General features: G+C 41.2%; 1 protein-coding gene across 1 annotated transcript in view; it reads left to right on the top strand.

Annotated features, from left to right (window-relative positions):
• Positions 1-19,165, top strand: part of DNAAF9 (dynein axonemal assembly factor 9) — a gene marked incomplete at both ends in the record, with an annotated part of 77,545 nt that overhangs the window by 44,296 nt on the left and 14,084 nt on the right. The window contains 9 exons of the mRNA XM_080344013.1: positions 705-808; positions 3,902-4,048; positions 8,660-8,748; positions 8,982-9,080; positions 9,332-9,449; positions 10,961-11,049; positions 12,223-12,381; positions 15,642-15,767; positions 17,717-17,754. Coding sequence (XP_080200139.1) covers positions 705-808; positions 3,902-4,048; positions 8,660-8,748; positions 8,982-9,080; positions 9,332-9,449; positions 10,961-11,049; positions 12,223-12,381; positions 15,642-15,767; positions 17,717-17,754 — 969 coding nt within the window. The remainder of the gene's footprint in view (positions 1-704; positions 809-3,901; positions 4,049-8,659; positions 8,749-8,981; positions 9,081-9,331; positions 9,450-10,960; positions 11,050-12,222; positions 12,382-15,641; positions 15,768-17,716; positions 17,755-19,165) is intronic.

Raw genomic sequence — 19,165 nt, 5'->3', positions numbered from 1 at the left:
AATACCTGGCCCAGCGCTGGTAGCACAGATCCAGCTGGCAGCCCCGTAGTCATTCGTTCACGGATTTATGCCAGTCAAAAATCAGCTTTTTGCTGATGTCGCTTTGGTTTTTCTCCATTACGCCCTCTAGCCTTGCCTTTTCTCATTTTCCAGCTGCTTTCCCTGGTCGTGCAGGTTTGTAAAGGACCAAAATGTCTGTAAGATGGCAAGAAAAGCAGAAATGGAATGAATGCCGCATCTCTCTTGGCTGTCACTAGATTGTTGGCCTCCAGGGAATTTGTGAGCCCGGTAACAGTTGTCTCTATACACAAAAGAAAATCCAAGCCTGCAGATAAAGGGTTTTTCTGTTTTAAACATTGTCTTGGTCAGGAAGTGAAAGGAAAATTGTCATTGTATTTTTCCTCTCCTTTTCTTTCACTGTCTTCATTGCATGTGTTAGTATATGGACTCCAGAGGATAAGATTTAAGTCAAATGCAATCAGGGTCATGACTCCTGCCCTTGATAGGGAGATCCAGGAAAGATGGAATGGTTGTGCTCTGAATGCTGTCTACATACTATCCCAAACCTTCACTCAAATGTACCACAGATTAAGCATAACAGAATTCTGCAAGAGCATGGATTTCATCAGAAAGCAGTGGCATTCATCACCTGATACTGAAATATTGATCTAGACCTAATACATTTTTTGTCTTTCAAATCCTAGGCAAAGTGCACTTCTTTTCAGACGGCCTTCTCTTTTCTGATCCCCACCACGGCAGCATTTCCATCCCAAAGAAGCACATGACTTCCATTGCTTTCTATGATGGGGTGAGTATTTGTTTCGTTCCTACTGCCATAAACTTTTAGTCCATTTTTAACAATCTTTCTTTAGGGTACGAGTACGAAGTTTCTATTTCAGTTGCAGTTTTGCAAGCGTGTGTGTAAAACTGTAATAACTGACGCAGATCTCTACATTTTTGGTATTGGTTTGTTTAAGAAATTACTGATTAACTAAGTTACAAGGAGGGGAGAATTTTGTATTAGACCAAGTTATCGATATGTCTTCATAGCGTGGAAAATTGCAGAACATGGCATTCATGAAACATCCCACAGCCTTAAGTGACGGATAGAGAAAAGTTCAAGGCATTGTGAAGTCCTGTGGTGTATTGGGGGGTGAAATGCCGCCTTCTGTTCAAAATAGATTTAACCTTGAGCCAAACGTTGGTGGCAGTGTCGTACTTATCTCTGCAGAGGTCACGAGCGGTGTCTGTCTCCTGTCAGGGTGAAGGGAACGACGGGTTCGCGTTTCCCAAGCTGAGAAGTGAGAAGGAAAGGCATGTTGACTGTAATTACACACATTTCTGACTAATTGCAGTAAAAGACACAATATCAGGCGTAGAGCTTCGCCATTCCTGTGATCAGCTTGAATCATTTCACTTGGCCAACTTGCCACGGTAATGATTTGGTCTTCTGGTTTAGTGGGAATTAAGATTTAGGTTAACAATGGCAACTCAGTTTTGTTTCTCCTCTTCAACGCTGACACTCTGTGTTAACTATCACTTTTTCAGAATGGAAAAAGGTTATTTTGGTTGGTTATTGTTTCCTTTGGTTTCTATTTTCTTCAGGTACAGTATTCCCCATTTGTTTAGTGACCTCCAGAAAGCATTGTGTTGCTATGATTTCATCATATAATGGAGGAAACCAGTAAAATACAATAAAAGTATGTGATACAATTAAGGTGAAAACACAGCAGTGAAGAGAATCTTACCTTAGCTGCCTTGTATATCGTATGGATTGCCCCTTGGTAGTTTAAGAAGCTATTTTAACACTGACCTTCCTTCTATTGTTTGATTCAAGACACTCACTTTCATGAAACTGGCTATTTATGGGACCTGGCGATCATTCTTGAGCCAGTGCCAGATTTTTTGTGTAAAGCTAAACCTTGACAGGGAGCATTTTATTGTTCGACTGGCTTGGCATAATGCGAGGGTGGAGAGCTTTAAATGTTCAGAAGTGACAGGACAAGAAGGGTAATTGTTAGGAGGCTTTTTCCAAAAGTATTTGCAACAACAATATTGACGGAAAAGAAAGGATGATTTAACACTAGGATTAAAATAAAAGCAGCAAAGGCTTTAAGTGATGAAAAGCACAGTTCCTTAGCATGGAGGACAGGGTAGGTTACTCACAAACTGTATCGTCAAGGTCTAAAGCCAAAACAGTCCCAATCTTAGCAGAGTCAGGCATCTATTTCCTAAGACATATCTATTCTTTCTTAGTATCTGCCATCCTGGCACTAAAAGAAAACTGACACCCAGTCTCCAAACTCCCAGGTTTATGTATTTTTCATCTGTAGCCATTCAGTGTCTCAAGCTGTATCAAGGCATCTTTTAAGACACCATGTGCTCGGGTTTAAACTCTTATTTAAGACCAAGTATTTCAGCTTGTAAGTAACCAAGCCCAGCATTTATTTTGGCCATTAATCAAGCGAACAAATATTAAGTAAAATGTTTTCACAACATTAACACCCTGTAAAACTTTAAAATAGACTTTTTAAACTTTATGTCTGTGGGGATTATCGCAGCTTCTTTTCAGCTTTTTTCAATTTGCGGAACCCTAAACATTTTCCAGAAGGAGAAGCACATTCTGGTGGTCACTTCACATGTGTGACTTGGCCTTTTAATTGTTCTTCATGAAACCTACAATCTGTCCTGCAGAATCCAGGGTCTGTGGACCATGTTCCAAGAGCCATTTTCTCTTCAGAGAAATTGTTCTCTTTCAGGAGAGCGTGTTTGTATGTTCTTCAGTAATCTCAGTGACTTGAGAGGATTATTTTATCATTAATCCCTTGGTCAACAAAGAGTAGAGATTCTGTTTGCAAATGTCTCTATATTTATACCCATTCTTACATGTTTCCCAAATCGAGCTTTTTCTTCTTGAAAATCAGCAAGTAGAGGTTCTCTGCCCACTTTTCCTGTTGAAAGGGAGATGGATGTTGCTTCATTTCTGATTCAAGCCCTAAGCAATGGAATCCCTATTTTCCAGGGTTATTTTACACTGCTGAATTTTACTGTATTTCTAATACTTTGGTGTGAAAAGAGTTACAAGTCAAAGCTCGGGCATAAAACACTTCAGCATCCTGCAAAGTTGTACATAAATGTCTATTGTTGAAATGCAGAAAACCAAGGGTTGGTGGTCTTTTCTGAGAAGCAAAATAGAACAACCTAACTTGGGTGTTTTTGAGGGAGGCTGATCTGAGGGCTTCAGCTTTGATTTGCTGAAGGCAATTCAGGTGAAGCAACAAGAGATTTAGTAGAACTTTATGCTTATTAAAGAATCAGAGAGAAAAACAGATGCTTCCAACATACAAGTGACCTACACTTTAAATTCCAGGCCTGATAGTTGCAGCATTGTTCCTTTCAAGTCAGAAACATGGTATAATAAATGTTTGTAATAGCATGATGCCATCCTTCTGTTCTCTTTAGCTTCCATTTAACTCATTCTTTCAGAATATCCGTGTCAGAGGTGATGTGTGGGTATAGATGAAAGTGGCTTTGTTGTGAAGCCTTAGCAGAGGAAAGTGCGTAATGTCAGGTTTTTGGTGGAGGGAAAAGAGCAGATATTAAAACACAAACTTTCTTTTCTAGGCAAGACAAAGCTGAGGTGCTTAGAACAACCTCAAATGCTTTTTTTTAAAGCTTGTATCACTAATAACTGCGAAGTAGAAAATGAGAAATATTGTAAGTGGCTGCAGTTGATCCTTCCGTTCCATAGCTGCGCTATGCAAGATAATGAATGTTCAGGTCTTTACACATACCTAGCTATGAGTAATCCTCTTCTGCTCTCTGCTATTTAATACATTGAGCCTTTTTTTCCCTTTCAATAACTTTTAATTATAATTTGTCCTCTTTCTTCTTTTTCTAGGATTCTAACAGTGTTGTTGCTGCTCTCTTCATAGACGTCAAAAGTTCCTTCCTTGCTCATCTACCAATTGAGTTCCATACCCAAGACAACTTTTTGATGATTGCACTTTTCCCCAAAACAAAGATTTATAAAGCTTTTTATTCACAGGTAAAGTTAAAAAATACTGAGTTGGGTGGAGGGAAAACCAGGCGATTATTGTTTGTGTTTCAGATGAGAGGCAAGGGTCAGGTGGTTGATGTCTGTTTTAACTATTTAAATTAGGAAAGATGAAGGGGTTTATTTCTCACGTTAGCTGAGCCACTAAAGCCTGTCACCTTATAAATATAGGAAAGGTTAAAGTTCGAGGTCGGTCTTGCATCAGTTTTCACAAGCAAAACCTTTTCCTATATCTTACTGAATAAACATAGCTTAGAAAGGAGAAGGGACAGTTAGTACTGAGGGAGCAGCAGGTTTGGAAATACATTGAAAACCTCCTCCATGAAGCTGATGGGATGGGCACTGAGAGACATGGTGGATATGATTTTGAGGCTGCTTACCCTTTATATAAAATCAGGGTGTTGCAGTGGGAAGGACTGTTACAGACAAGTTTTTCGGTGGTGGCAGAGAGCGTAAAAAGGGGCAGTGACTGTGGATCGCAGCTTTGAAGACTCAGACTGAATGTCAGTAGGGGGCTGGTGCAGTGACAGGAACAACTCACCCAAGCACTGAGTCCCCACCCTTGAAGATGTTGAAAACTGGGCTGGACGACGTGCTGGCTGAGCCGACCTGTACTGCCAGCAATAGCCCTGCTTGGAGCAGGAGGAGGGCCTGGAGCCCTCCAGAGGTTCTTTTCCAACCAGAAGCTGGTTCTCTCTGTAACCGATGACATCGATCTTGCAGATATGAGATTATCACAAACTGCCCTGCTACGCAGACCTTCCCAGGAACATAGAAACACAGAATGGTTTGGGTTGGAAGGGACCTTCCCAGCTCCCCCATTGCCCCCCCTGCCATGACAGGGACATCTTCACCAGCTCAGGTTGCTCAGAGCCCCGTCCAGCCTGGCCTGGGATGTCTCCAGGGATGGTTCATCCACCACCTCTCTGCCCAACCTGTGCCGGGCTCTCACCACCATCAGAGACAACAATTCCTTCCTCATGTCCAGCCTGACTGTTCCCAGTCTTAGAAACTTGCATGTGTGAGAAACTTTAACTTATGTATGCATTACTACCTATTGTTTGTTAAGTTTAATGTTCACCATGTGCTCTTATTTTGTCTTCTGAAGCCAGTGGGTGCTCTAAAATCTTGTATTCTCGACGTTGCATTTTAAATGTAGCACTGCTGTCTAATTGGCTACAGCGACTGTATGTCGTGGCAGAGGTTCTATTGTGCTTTTTTGTGGTTAGACACATTCGGATTGTGATCCTTAGGGAAGTTTTGTTAAAATCTTTAAGTATCCCATATGGCCTTGTATATTCTGTATGTAGATTGGCTTCTTGCGTTACAATGCAGAGGCTTTTAATAAACCAAACTTTATAACAATAGCACTTTTGAGGAAATGAGCTTGGAAATTTTAGGACTTAACGAGGGTTTTAGTAATCGATCATGACACTGGACTGGAAAAGGCCGCCTAGCTCAGTGAGTACAGTCCCCACTGTAGTGTTAATGTTACCATAACATTTCTCCTTCTTTTATCTTGAGTGTTTAGATTCCTCCCACCATTCCACTATTTGAATGGTTGGGAACATTTTGGTTGGTTGGGTTTGAGTTTTCAGCCTATTTCATTAGGTCTGCTTTTATTCTTTCTGCCTTATTTGGCCTGATCAAATACAACCAGATCCTTTTGAATCCCTACTTATAAAAAGCTCACTTTTCCTCTGATCATCCTAATACTTTTCTTTTGATGTTATTTTTGGCTGCAGATATCCAGGCTGCGTGTAGTACCTGATGTGAGGGTCCTTGTTTCTTGGAAAGAGGCAAAATGTTCAGTGCTACCCTTGGTTTGCCTTTACTTTTCACTGCTGCCTTGACTTAATAGATCACGTTCATATTTTAAGAAACCCCTTCAAGTCCTTTATCTGCTTCTCACTGATGCTCCGGCTCACTCTACAAGTGTTTGTGTGCTCATTCTTGCTTCCATCTGTACCTTCCTCTGATTTTTCTTTCCGTTTCTTCCATTCTTACAGTTAGATCTCTCTTTCTATGAAGCATCTCAATGCTGTGTAGAGTGTCTCCCAACTTAACTCCCCAAAATGCTGTCGGTTTACTTCAGTGTATGCCAGATTCATTGCAAAGGGTGTCACAGGGACGTTCCCTGAGCTTCTCTGGTCAGTGTCCCCAACCTTCTGCTGCCTTTTTTTGGTGCTCTTTAGATCTTTCCTCCATTTTACCAACCAGCTTTGTACTGAGCTGCAGTTCACTTCCGTAGTTGCTGCTCTGACACCACACCAGCTACTTTCACCAAGTTCAAGTAGATGCGATGTGTCTTTTGTCTTGAAGACGTTATCTCATGAACAAAAAAGATTCTTAAGATCGTGTGCGCCTGCTTGTGTAAGCCAAGGAAACATATTATTGTGTTTTGTTAGCATTTACCATCAAGTTTATTGATTTTTCTATTGATATTTCTATTTTCTAAAATTCTGCATGGTATTAAGTCTCACAGGCATCGTAATCATTCTACAGACCTATAGTTGCAGAGATTCACAAAATATTGGTACTGGTTTTACTCTTGTACAATTATACGATGTGATACCTCGTTCATTGGACCTAAGCTTTAATTATTCCAACCCTCCTTGAAACAGGGAGCGACAATTGCCTGTTCCTCCACATCCCGGTGTATTAAATTCTGCATAACTGAGATTTTTGCAAGACTTTGAGCACACAGAACTGGAGTCTGGTTTGCAGATCCTGCCAAGACAGAGCAGTGCTGTTCACATCCTCACTTTAATTGGTAGTGCAGGAAAATGTGCTTTGGCTTTGGAGTGTGTTGATTTACCTGGTTTTCTTCACCTTCTCTAATGCCGTAGCAGCTCTTTATTCTAAAATGTTCATTCAGTTAATTTCCTTTGAGTTCTGTCTCAGTCTGACCAATGTTTTCACTTTACCCCCAGCCCTTTGACTTATTAAAATACCATTTTCTCTTGACCAGTCCTTTCCACCCCCATAGGCATTTCCCTTAGTCTCTTATACATGTTTTGAAGTGGTTCTTTGTTTAGTCGCGTGGATCCTTCTACACCGGCAATATTGTCTTTGTTAATATCCAAAGTTTATTTTGTTTTGATGGTTTCTATCTCAGTGCCCTTGCGTTTGGGATGCCCATTCGTTAATGGAAAGCAGTCTTTCCCCCCCCAGTTGTTTTGTCTTGCAGCGAGTTATTGTGAAAAACGACAATGGCTGTTGCTTTTCCTTATTAAAAGGAGGGAAATACCGAACACTCCAATGACTGTGTGATTCAGCTGAATCTGATTTCTAGGTTCAGAGCGCCATTCATATTAATGGGACTTGGCTGGAGCAGCAGGATTTGAGCCAAACGCCGTTCCCTGGAGAAGCCGAGGGCTCCCTTCTCTGTTGCAAAGGAACAGGGTTTTCTTAAATTTCTGGAAACGATTGCTGCAATCTTACCTCATGAAAACCACAATCCGACTTAAAGGAGACTTAGATTAATTCAGTTCCTGCTGTAGCGCAGATGAATTATAAGTATCTAGAATACATTCTAAATAAAAGATAGATGTGAATGTTACTCTTGTTTTGGCAGGGAAATGTTTTTCCTAGGATTTATTTTCCCAGTTATGAAGATGGAGGAAAACGAGACCGTTTCAGTCAAGTTTTGTTAGACAGTTCCAGACAAGCCAAAGAGAAGCTTAGAAAATCTGATCTGTGGAGTCGTCTTCCATATTTTGAATTCTTGCAAACCCAGTATTGGCCACAGCACTTTGGCCACAACAACCCCCTGCAGCTCCAGGCTGGGCACAGAGTGGCTGGAGAGCAGTCGGGCAGAAAGGGACCTGGGGGAGCTAATGGACAGAAGCTCAACATGAGCCAACAGTGTGCCCAGGTGGCCAAGAAGGCCAATGGTGTCCTGTCCTGTATCCAAACCAGCGTGGTCAGCAGGACAAGGACAGTGATCCTTCCCCTGTGCTCTGCATTGGGGAGGCCACACCTGGAGTGTTGTGTTCAGTTCTGGGCCCTCAGCTCAGGAAAGAGATTGAAGTGCTGGAGCGAGTCCAGAGAAGAGCAACAAGACTGGGGAAGGGACTTGAACACAAGCCCTATGGGGAGAGGCTGAGGGAGCTGGGCTTGTTTAGTCTGGAGAAGAGGAGGCTCAGAGCTGAGCTCAGCACTCTCTAGAACTACCTGAAGGGCAGTTGTAGCCAGGTGGGGATTGGGCTCTTCTCCCAGGCATCAGCAATAGGACAAGGGGCCATGGGCTTCAACTCTGCCAGGGGAAATTGAGGCTGGAGATGAGAAAGCAATTCTGTGCAGAGAGAGTGGTCAGGCATTGGAATGGCTGCCCAGGGAGGTGCTGGACTCACCGGCCCTGGAGGTTTTGAAACTGAGATTGGCCATGGCACTTAGTGCCATGATCTAGTCAATGGGCTGGAGTTGGACTGGATGATCTCTGAGGACTTTTCCAACCCAGTCCTTTCTGTGATTGTGTGATATTTAATGGCTAGTTAAAATGCCTTTTGTTATTTTTTTTTAATGAACAAAATTCCTAAATCAATCGAAAATGAATTTTGCAAAATAATGGCACTTATGCATAGGTCTGGTTGGTTGCAGGTTTTCTCTTCGTGGCAAAACCCGACAAACTCAGGATTATCTTTAAAAGTTGTCCAGGAAGAATTCCTGTCTGTGGAACAAAAGAGACTGTAAGTTTGTGCTGCTTACTCCAGTGTAACTGTCTATTAATCGTGTGCTACAATCAGAAAACTGCTGTCCCTTATTGAAGAGTGCAATAATGATGCAAAAACGAATCACTGCGTTCTTAGTGCAATATTCACTTTGGTTTTTTTATACGAGTTACTACATAGCCATCTGGTTTAAAGAAAATAAACGTCTAGGTCTCTTTTAACTAACCAATTAATTAATCTGCTTGTTTTAGGCATTCCGTTGTTCAGAAGCTATTTAATGCCTCGTCCTTTTCTTCTGGGGAAAGATACAGGGAGCTGCAACTATCTGCTGCCCTTCCAGAATTAGAGAGGTGAGAAATGGTTTTTGTTTGCAAGGGATCCTTTTTGTCAGCAATAATGCAAAAATACTTTGGTATATGTAATACTTGTCTAAAAATTGCTTATTTAGTAACTCTGTTCACACTCGGTATTTTTATTCTGAGATGATTTCCTCTCCAGGCAGCTTCTGTTTGGCCTTTTAATCACCTCATTTTAGTAATTTCCCAACTGTGAAGTCTTTTGGTCTTGATTATAAGCAAAGAAAACTACTCTTTTTGGGCAGGTTTGTGCGGCATTTTGCTGTCAGCAGCGTCAGTCACGAGCCGGTCATGAGAGCACATCTTCCAGCTTTATTGCAACAGGCAGAAATCATTCCCGAGAGCAAAGCACAAAGCGATAAGGTAAGGAAGCAACTCCACGATACTTCCTATCCCTAATATAGGATATTTAGCAAATCTTCCGCCTGTCATGAGTTGTGTTGCAGGTAATGCAGTAAGTACTGGTGGATGTTTAACTGTGTTCTCTGCCTCCTTTCCAGTACCACCAGTTCACACTGAACTGGCTTCAAGTCTGTTTCCTAGGTTAAATTGTTCTGATTATATTACCTTATTTGTTTTTCATTTAAACAATCTTTTAGAAGTGCTAATGGCCTTTCAGACTGATAAAACAGAGGCAGAAAGTGAGGCGTAGATCATCAAGTGAATGGTTTTCTCTAATGTCCAGAGAGAGTGAGCCCTAAAACAGGAGCTTGTTTTTATGAATTGCTGAATAATTTAACTGAATTGTTCTCTGGAACATAAAAGTCCTTTAAATAGCATAGAGGCAGCACATGATATTTAACATTTGCTGATAGTATCTGTAGAACACTCAGTTCTCTATAGGAGCAATAACAATTGTCAAACCGAAGGAGTGCTTTAAATAGCATTTTCAAAAAGATATCGCTTTGTAGCTTTCCAGCATTTGAAATCTGCTGTAAGCAACAAAGTCAAAGCAGCAGGAGTATAGTCCTTCTCTTTGAATAATGCAATACGGTGACGGCCTTATCTCCTGGGCTCTGGTTCAGAGACCATACTGATGCTTAAATTAAATATTAATTAATAATACCTTATTAATGTCTTAAAATCACATTGTAAGGTCAGTGTGACTTTGTGTATGTTAAAAAAAATCTGTCAATAACATTCATACCAAATCGTATAATTTCGTGTCAACTTAGTATCTGTGGTTTTTTTCTTGGTTACTTCTCTGTTATCACAAATACTCGTTTTCTGTGAGCATCCTAAAGTGATTTGAGAATAGGATATGAACAGTATGCGGGTGTTTGCCTTCAAATGTAATAGAAGCAGAGGCGCTTTGTGTGGAAAAGCTGATGATATGTTACAGCTTTTCTTGTGCACTCTCTCACCAATCCTACTCAAAATGCAACTTTGCAATAGACTTTGTGTATAATGTGTTCATTTCACTATAGAAACACCAAGTTGTTCTTTGTGTGTGATGTACACCCTCACTTTTTGAACCAATTTGCTCAAATACTGCTCTGTGTATTTGAATATACACTTGTCATAGGAAGTGTAACCTGTTTGGTGCCTCTTCCAGTGTTTTTCCTGATGTTTGCGTTAATACTTCCACTTTCATGTCAAGGTTTTGATGATACTGTTTGCTGTATTTGTTAATTATCCTTCCCATGTGTTTAAAGTATGAAAACCAAGAGGAAACTCATCTTTCTAGAATGATGTGTATCCATGTCATTGCATAAACACAATTACAGTTCCACACTGTCTGTGCTTAAGTGTCATTTAAGTTTGTGTTTAGACTTAAGATTTTATCAAGACAGAGAACCAATGTGTGTACAATTGTCGGAGCTCATTTCTAGTCCTCAAGTCGCCCCCATTCTTGTCTGTTCCCTGGTTTTTAGGTGGTTATCACCATTATAACTGGTCTTCCCGGATGCCGCTGCAGCGATCTGTGTGGCTTTCTTGTCACTTTTAACAAGGAGCATGGAAGGTATATTTATATCTATTTATAACAATAAAGTCAGAAATTCTATTCTATGATTCAACAATTCTATGAAATATTACGAGCAACCTTAAGTAGTTCTCCACAGCAGACTAGAGTATATTATTCCAGTTCCATTATTTCAGGTATCTCATTTAACTGTGCTACGCCCGGTAGGTTCACCCATAGATTTTAGACATTTAGACAAGAAAAACAGCCCAGGAGATTTCTTTGTCATTATTCCATATTAAGAATATCGTAAGTATCGCTGTAGATCTCTGATGTGTGTCTGGAACAATTGCTGATGCTACAAACTGTTAAAAATCATCTTAAAAGGGCCAAATGAATCCTGCCTTGGAAGTCATCAGAAATGGGGAGGAGGTTCCATTTGTTGCCTTGTGATAGTGAGTCTAAAATGTATTTTTCTTGCAGAAAAGACTGCACTGACAGTCCTTCCAACAACATTGTTTTTAATCTGACCTGGTTTCTATTCTGCAATAGCAGGAGGTATATTCAGGGCTTCTATTGCATGGCAGTAAGATAAATCTGCTGTAGGAATTTGCCGTTCTCGGTGTTGATTTAGCGTCTGGACAATCAAAAAATAAATTCTTGTCCTTTTAAATCTTACAGCCAAACACCTTTGCATTTAATCTTTGTAATGTTCTGCAGTGGTTTTTGTTTATTACTTTTGACTCAGTGTCTTGATATTAGCAAGTTAATGCAGAAGCGTTTTGTGGTTCTGTTTTTAGGGCAAAGATGCAAGGTGACTTCTGAATGGTCTGTAATAATACATTTAATAATGTTTTCCTGCAAATATCATCGTGATTTTATTTTTGCAGTGAAATATTTTCATGCCCCGAGTCTTTTTAATTGGATTCATATTATTTTTGTTGTACTTCACTGCTAACAAAGATCAGAATTACTCTAACAATGAAGAAGCTGTCGACCATTGTTTTATTAAAAGACAACAAAAGAGAAAACCCCACAAAACCTTTTGGCAGCCACGTGAAGAATGTGCTTATGCTGGAGATAATAGAAAACCAAGCACATCCCTCTTCCCCATGTGGTGTGAGAGCTGTGGAATCTCAGGGGTTGCCCAATAGATATTTTGGTCATCAGTTCAAAATAGAAAGAAGGAAAGTGATGTCATAGAACACTAACTTGTTGTTTTCTGTTGCTTAGGTGGATAGTTTATCGGCAAACCCTGGACAGTCCGGAGTGTTTCAGCGCAGCACATTTCCAGCGTTACCTCTCCAGTGTCCTGGAGGCTCAGCACAACCTCAGCGTCCGGCAGTCCAGCTATGCTAAAAAGAACAAGCGGCTCTTGGTGGTCTTGCAAGGGTAAGTGTTTGAAACAGTTTGAACTGTCACATAAAATAAGGAATTTTCTGTTCCCTTCCCATTTCCGGGGAGTTTTTAATCTTTCCCATCACTCTGTAGCAGTCATGAAGCGTGGTGCTCTGTGAATTCTATTTTACATATGTATCTGGAAAAATGGGCTGATTCCAAAGGGATGAAGTTCAACAAGGCCAAGTGGCGGGTCCTGCACTTTGGCCACAACAACCCCCTGCAGCTCCAGGCTGGGCACAGAGTGGCTGGAGAGCAGTCGGGCAGAAAGGGACCTGGGGGTGCTAATGAACAGGAAGCTCAACATGAGCCAACAGTGTGCCCAGGTGGCCAAGAAGGCCAATGGTGTCCTGTCCTATATCCAAACCAGCGTGGTCAGCAGGACAAGGGCAGTGATCCTTCCCCTGTGCTCTGCATTGGGGAGGCCACACCTGGAGTGTTGTGTTCAGTTCTGGGCCCCTCAGCTCAGGAAAGAGATTGAAGTGCTGGAGCGGGTCCAGAGAAGAGCAACAAGACTGGGGAAGGGACTTGAACACAAGCCCTATGGGGAGAGGCTGAGGGAGCTGGGCTTGTTTAATCTGAAGAAGAGGAGGCTCAGAGCTGAGCTCAGCACTCTCTAGAACTACCTGAAGGGCAGTTGTAGCCAGGTGGGGATTGGGGTCTTCTCCCAGGCATCAGCAATAGGACAAGGGGCCATGGGCTTCAACTCTGCCAGGGGAAACTGAGGCTGGAGATGAGAAAGCAATTCTGTGCAGAGAGTGGTCAGGCATTGGAATGGCTGCCCAGGGAGGTGCTGGACTCACCGGCCCTGGAGGTTTTTAAACTGAGATTGGCCATGGCACTTAGTGCCATGATCTAGTCAATGGGCTGGAGTTGGACCAAGGGTTGGACTTGATGATCTCTGAGGTCTTTTCCAACCTAGTCGATTCTGTGATTCTGTGTGATCTGCAACCTGTTAATTTTATTGCTTGACACTCTGTTGAAACAATGGTATCCAATGTTTCCTTCAGTGAAAGGAAACTACATTTGGTTCATCTTCCCTATTTAGGAGCCTGACTGTGATTTTTGGCTTCTTAAAAGAAGTTTTCTTGCCCTTTCCAGCTGCATTTTAGACTCCTGTTAAATGGCACTTTATTTATTGGTGCAGTTGTGTGTGGTTTTATTCCCCCTCTGGGTAGGTCCTAGACAGAGATATTTGTCCTTCAAAGGCTGGATGGGCATCTTCATGCTAGTTTTCTGTCTTTAAAGACCAGTGTTGTACTGGTTGTCTTGAAAGACGTAGATTTAGATGGGGGCAACAGAACAGAGGGAGCTTGAGATTGTGTTGCAAGTTGCGCTCTGGAGCTGCAGATTAATATTATAGAATATTAGCTGATATAGCATGATTATGATGATGATGATTATTGTTATCACTATCGTAATATATAGAGGGAGTGTAGCGTGTTTTAGTCCGTTAGCACACAAATGAATTATTCCTCCTTTTTCCCCAACAGACCTGTGTCTTGCTGCTAACAAACGAAAAAAACCCCATGGAATAAATGCACCACCTTGTAGAGAACGTGGAAAAGCATGTTAGCCGAGCTCTCGCCCTGCCTTTCATGTATTATTTTCTTTGAAAGTTTGCTAAAAGGTTGAAATTGTTTTGATGAAAACTGTGGGTGGAGCAGCTCCCTGTTTCTTTCAGGGGAAGATCTATTGTCTTTAAGGCATTAGATGACTGGGCGCCTTTTGGTAAATTTTAATTAGAGTTGGCTCAGAATATAGATTAATTGTAGAAAGTGTGATATGGTGTGACATAAAGACTATAATCACTAAGGGCATATATATGGAGCTTAGCGTTTTCATTATGACCCATTCTGATAGAAGAAAATCATGCTTTTTAACACTGTTAGTCAGATTATTTATTTTTCTTAAAGTTAGTAGGAGTGGTTCAAATTAAGTGATGTGCAAAGTGATGTTCTGGTAGCAACACTGTCTTCGTAATGACCAATTATAGCTTTTCCGTTCTTTCTGGGTAGCTGAGTGTTGATATAGACAGCATTAAAGTAGCTGGAGTTCTATGGATAATCCATTAATTTGATAGCTGACAGTACACTTTGGAGAGAAGATTGGAACTGGCTGAGAAGTAAAGAGGTGCAATGAAAACTCAGGTTCACCCAAACGTTGCTACCATACAGAAGTATAATCGAGCAGTGTCTGGAGTACTGATAAATAATCGAAGTGTTAATTATAGAAGCACGTTTAAATTGGGATGCTGATAAGCAACAAGTGTTGCTTTTTAAATTATTTGTTTTTACTTAGTGCTTAATGTGCTTTGGGAGTAGGCATAACTTGTTTTTATTACGTTATGCTTTTTGTGCGTCCTAAAAGCCGGACTTTACAGTTGCTCCTTGCAAAGTTTATACTGCTTTTCTCTGTAGTTTTCAATAATTTATTTCTAACAAATGACCATGAGCCAGCACTGGGCCCTTGTGGCCAGGAAGCCAATGGTATCTGGGGTGGCTTAGAAGGGGGTGGTCAGTAGGTCAGAGAGGTTCTCCTGCCCCTCTGCTCTGCCCTGGGGAGACCACACCTGGAATATTGTGTCCAGTTGTGGCCCCTCAGTTCCAGCAGGACAGGGAACTGCTGCAGAGAGTCCAGCGCAGCCACCAAGATGCTGCAGGGAGTGGAGCATCTCCCGTGTGAGGAAAGGCTGAGGGAGCTGGGGCTCTGGAGCTGGACAAGAGGACACTGAGGGGGTACTCATTCCTGGGGATCAATATGGAAAGGAGGAGTGTCAGGAGGATGGAGCCAGGCTCTTCTCAGTGACAACCAGTAACAGGACAAGGGGTAATGGGTGCAAACTGGAACACAAGAGGTTCCACTTAAATTTGAGAAGAAACTTGTTCATGGTGAGGGTGGCAGAGCCTAGCCCAGGCTGCCCAGGGGGTTGTGGAGTCTCCTTCTGTGCAGACATTCCAACCCGCCTGGACACCTTCCTGTGTAACCTCATCTGGGTGTTCCTGCTCCATGGGGGGATTGCACTGGATGAGCTTTCCAGGTCCCTTCAACCCCTGACACTCTGGGATTCTGTGATTCTGTAATGTTACAGTCAGCTTAACTTGTCTGGGTTTACCAAGACTTGAACCGCTTTATTAGTATTTTGGTAGGCTCTTTTAGAAGTCTGACATTCTACAAGCAATTGACTTCTCACTAGATGTTGAAATACATCATTATGTTTCTCTGAAACTGTATTTCATTGTGTTTTCTTACAGATATACTGATGTTATTGATGTCGTGCAGGCTCTGCAAACTCATCCTGACCCAGATGTGAAGTCTTCTTTCACCATTGGAGCAGTAAATACTTGTGTAGAGCCACTGAGTTGCTATATGGAACATAGGTATAATTTGAAATATTTTTACAGGCTTGAAAATAGATATGTGAGTTTTATGAGATCACTTTTAAATTAATTAGAGAATGGCTAAATGCCATTGAACTGTCTTCAGTCTCATAAAACTCCTAGTTAATCCAGCTTGGATGAACTTTGAAGTGGTGTTTGGTTTATAAGGATGACACTTGGTTTCCACTGGGTATATAATTATATGTAATATTAATAAAATTTAGCTTGTGGAAGAATAAACAGAGATTTTAATTAGCATGCTGCTTAAATATATGTGCTCTGGATAAGGACTTTGTAAAAACCGGACAGTCAACCGTCCTCTCATGTGCTTTTTAAGTCATTCTTTTTCTTACCATCTTTTTATAAGTCCGTCTAAAAATTGAGAGTTGCATCTCAGTTTGGGTTATTGATCATGCCACTGCTTTTGGATATGAAATGAAGACTTTACAGATCTAAAATACAGAGCTTAGGGGAAACAGCCGCAAGTGTAGTGGAAGAGAATGACAAAGCACGGAAGCAAAACCATTGCAAGTATTAAAATCTGATATCCTGGGTTACTGCAAACACAGGGTGGGGAGGAAACGGTAGCAAAGCCAAGTCACTGACATTTTTAAATCCTGTGTTTTGGTTGCTGTTTCATAGTATTTGTGTGTGTTCCACACTTTAACCAACATGGAACTAATTTCATAGACCTATCTGTAAAATTGTAATACTTAAATTTTGCAGTTACGCCTTGCAGATGATTCGATAAAAGTTAAAGCAGGTACAGTTTTCAGAGTTCTCAGCATTGCTGCTGTTTGTGGTAAAACTGTGTCACAGCTTAGAGGTGAATGCCCAAGCATTCTATAAATCACAATCCTTCCACTTCCTCACTGTTTTTAAAACACAGACCAATATACTTCTTGTGCTTTGCACTAGTCAATAAATAGACATTCTTACTGCTTCTTTTTGTCTCCATGGCAAAGACTGTAAATTAATAATCAAGACGACACAAAATATCGGTGATTTGATGCCGGAATGCTGTTTAAACTTCTCTTTGCATAATTATAGGAAAGACAATTCCATTTCTAGAGGTTTTTTTAAGCTTACGTGTTCCTGATCATGGCGTTGAGCAGTATTTATAGCAGCAGGAGCCTGCAATCCTTTGACTAACATTGTTTGTCTCCTGAAGTGCAGCAGCAATTGAAGGAAGAGGTTTAGCCGGTGCCGTAGACTCTTTGTGTCTCGCTTTGAAGTTTCTCCTGATAAGAACTTACTGAGTAGCCACGTGCTGCCAATGACGAGGCTTTCGCTTGGGAAGCTTTGACTATTTCACTTTTAATGTCCAATGTGAAACTTTTGCAGTCAAGAAAATCCAAACAGTTCCATGTCTCAAAGTTTGTTACTGCAGAGATCTGGCTCTTCCATGAGCTGAGAATGAAGCTTTTCTCCATGTTGAAGGGGGATGGATAAAGTACTATCTCTGGAGCTTTTGTGTGCATGATAAAGCTCATAAAAATAATTGTTACTTGTCTGACACATTACCAGAAATTGGTGTGATATATACAGAAAGCATTACGGACATACAGTCCTTCCATGAAGAGCCCCCACCATGTTTGGAAGGCACAATTCTTTAGGACAAGCTTAAAATTCCTATTGTTTCTATAGGAATTAAAGCAATGTTGAAGCCTTCCTGACTTCCGAGAATACAGAAGAAATCATGTGGTGGGAATTAACTCTTAAATCCATTAAAGAATTAAAACCATCTCCAAAACTCATTTTTGGGGAATAACTAAAAGATACAACCTGTGGGGATATTCCAGTTATGTGGGCTGAAGAAAGGAAACATGAAAACGGTTTGGATAATGAGACACTAGCTGTCATTGTCTAAATGAATGTAAATGCTTTACTTAAATAATAATAATAATGTCTCTTCTTAATATATTAACTTCTGTTTTTTTTTTTTCTAGGCTGCTTTTTCCCAAGTTTTTGGACCAGTGTTCACAAGGTATGTGTCCCTTTTCTTGACTTTGAGCTATACAGAACAGTAGCTGATCCATATGGCCAAAGAAATACACTGTAAATGCGCGTAGTCAAAGGTTTGTGATAAATTCTTAGAGATAAGAACCATCTGTGCAGAACAATCTCTGCCTACATTATTAAACATCATAAGCGCCTAGAGAAGATGTAATGTGGATCATGAGGCATTATGGTTTTCCTCATCTGGAGGCTGGGTTTCCTAAGACCAGGAGTTAAACTGCTTAACTTGAACTGTAGTCACTCATGTTAATTTAGGAGCAAAATTAGATCTGAGTTTCATCACCTTTCCGCTATTATAGACAGGGAAGAATGAACTTGTCACCGTGATTTCATATCCTCTTCTGCCATGTGAGGGATCCTTGCAGGGTTTGTTTGACATTGCAGCAGATGAAAACGTTCACTTGCACAACTGTTTCTTACCTATATATTTAATTTTATATCCTGACTCTGAAACGCATCGTCCTCCGTGTCAGGCTCAGAACTTAGAGCAGCTGTTGACGTGAAAGCGTTACTATCCATCCTGACCTAGTAAATTTGGCTATAGCACCTTTACAGTTGTTTTTAACAAATGTACAACTGATTTACAACATTAAGACCAGTACATGTGGCATGTGTATATATGAGAACAGTTCTCTACTGTCGGATAATCTTTATTTTAGGCACACTATAAGCTCAGTCTTAAATTGGATAGACCAAAGACAGTTGAGATTTTTCTTTAAGTCACTGTCAGACCGCAGTTACTGCATCATGACTTTCTGATCTTACACTGCTGTCTTCCCGAGTGAACTGCAGGACTCTAATTTTGCTTATAATTACTAAAATAGTTGTCAAAGTAGGATGCTGCACTTTTCTTGTGGCTATTTAGGCTGTAGTGCTCTGTTTGTTGCCAGAATTATGCTGCCTCTTATCCATATGTGAAGGGAGCCCAAAAGAATGAAATCTGAAAGAATGAGGTTGTGAACAAACGGGAAAGCGTGGAGGTGCTATTATAAAAAGTCAGTATTTTGTTTTTATTTGGAAAAAAAATGTTGGTGCTACAAATTGGCGAACTGAACAATAGACTATAGCCATGGGCGACAAAGATGGAGTGGAGCATCTCCCGTGTGAGGAAAGGCTGAGGGAGCTGGGGCTCTGGAGCTGGACAAGAGGACACTGAGGAGGGACTCATTCATGGGGATCAATATGGAAAGGGGGAGTGTCAGGAGGATGGAGCCAGGCTCTTCTCGGTGACAACCAATGGTAGGACAAGGGGCAATGGGTGCAAACTGGAACACAAGAGGTTCCACTTAGATATGAGAAGAAACTTGTTCGTGGTGAGGGTGGCAGAGCCTGGAACAGGCTGCCCAGGGAGGTTGTGGAGTCTCCTTCTGTGCAGACAT

The sequence above is a fragment of the Nesoenas mayeri genome (genome assembly GCF_963082525.1).
Source record: "Nesoenas mayeri genome assembly, chromosome: 4".
NCBI classification, from domain to species: domain Eukaryota; kingdom Metazoa; phylum Chordata; class Aves; order Columbiformes; family Columbidae; genus Nesoenas; species Nesoenas mayeri.
The sequence above is the reverse complement of the archived record's forward strand: the minus strand, read 5'-3'. Positions and strand labels throughout refer to the sequence as shown.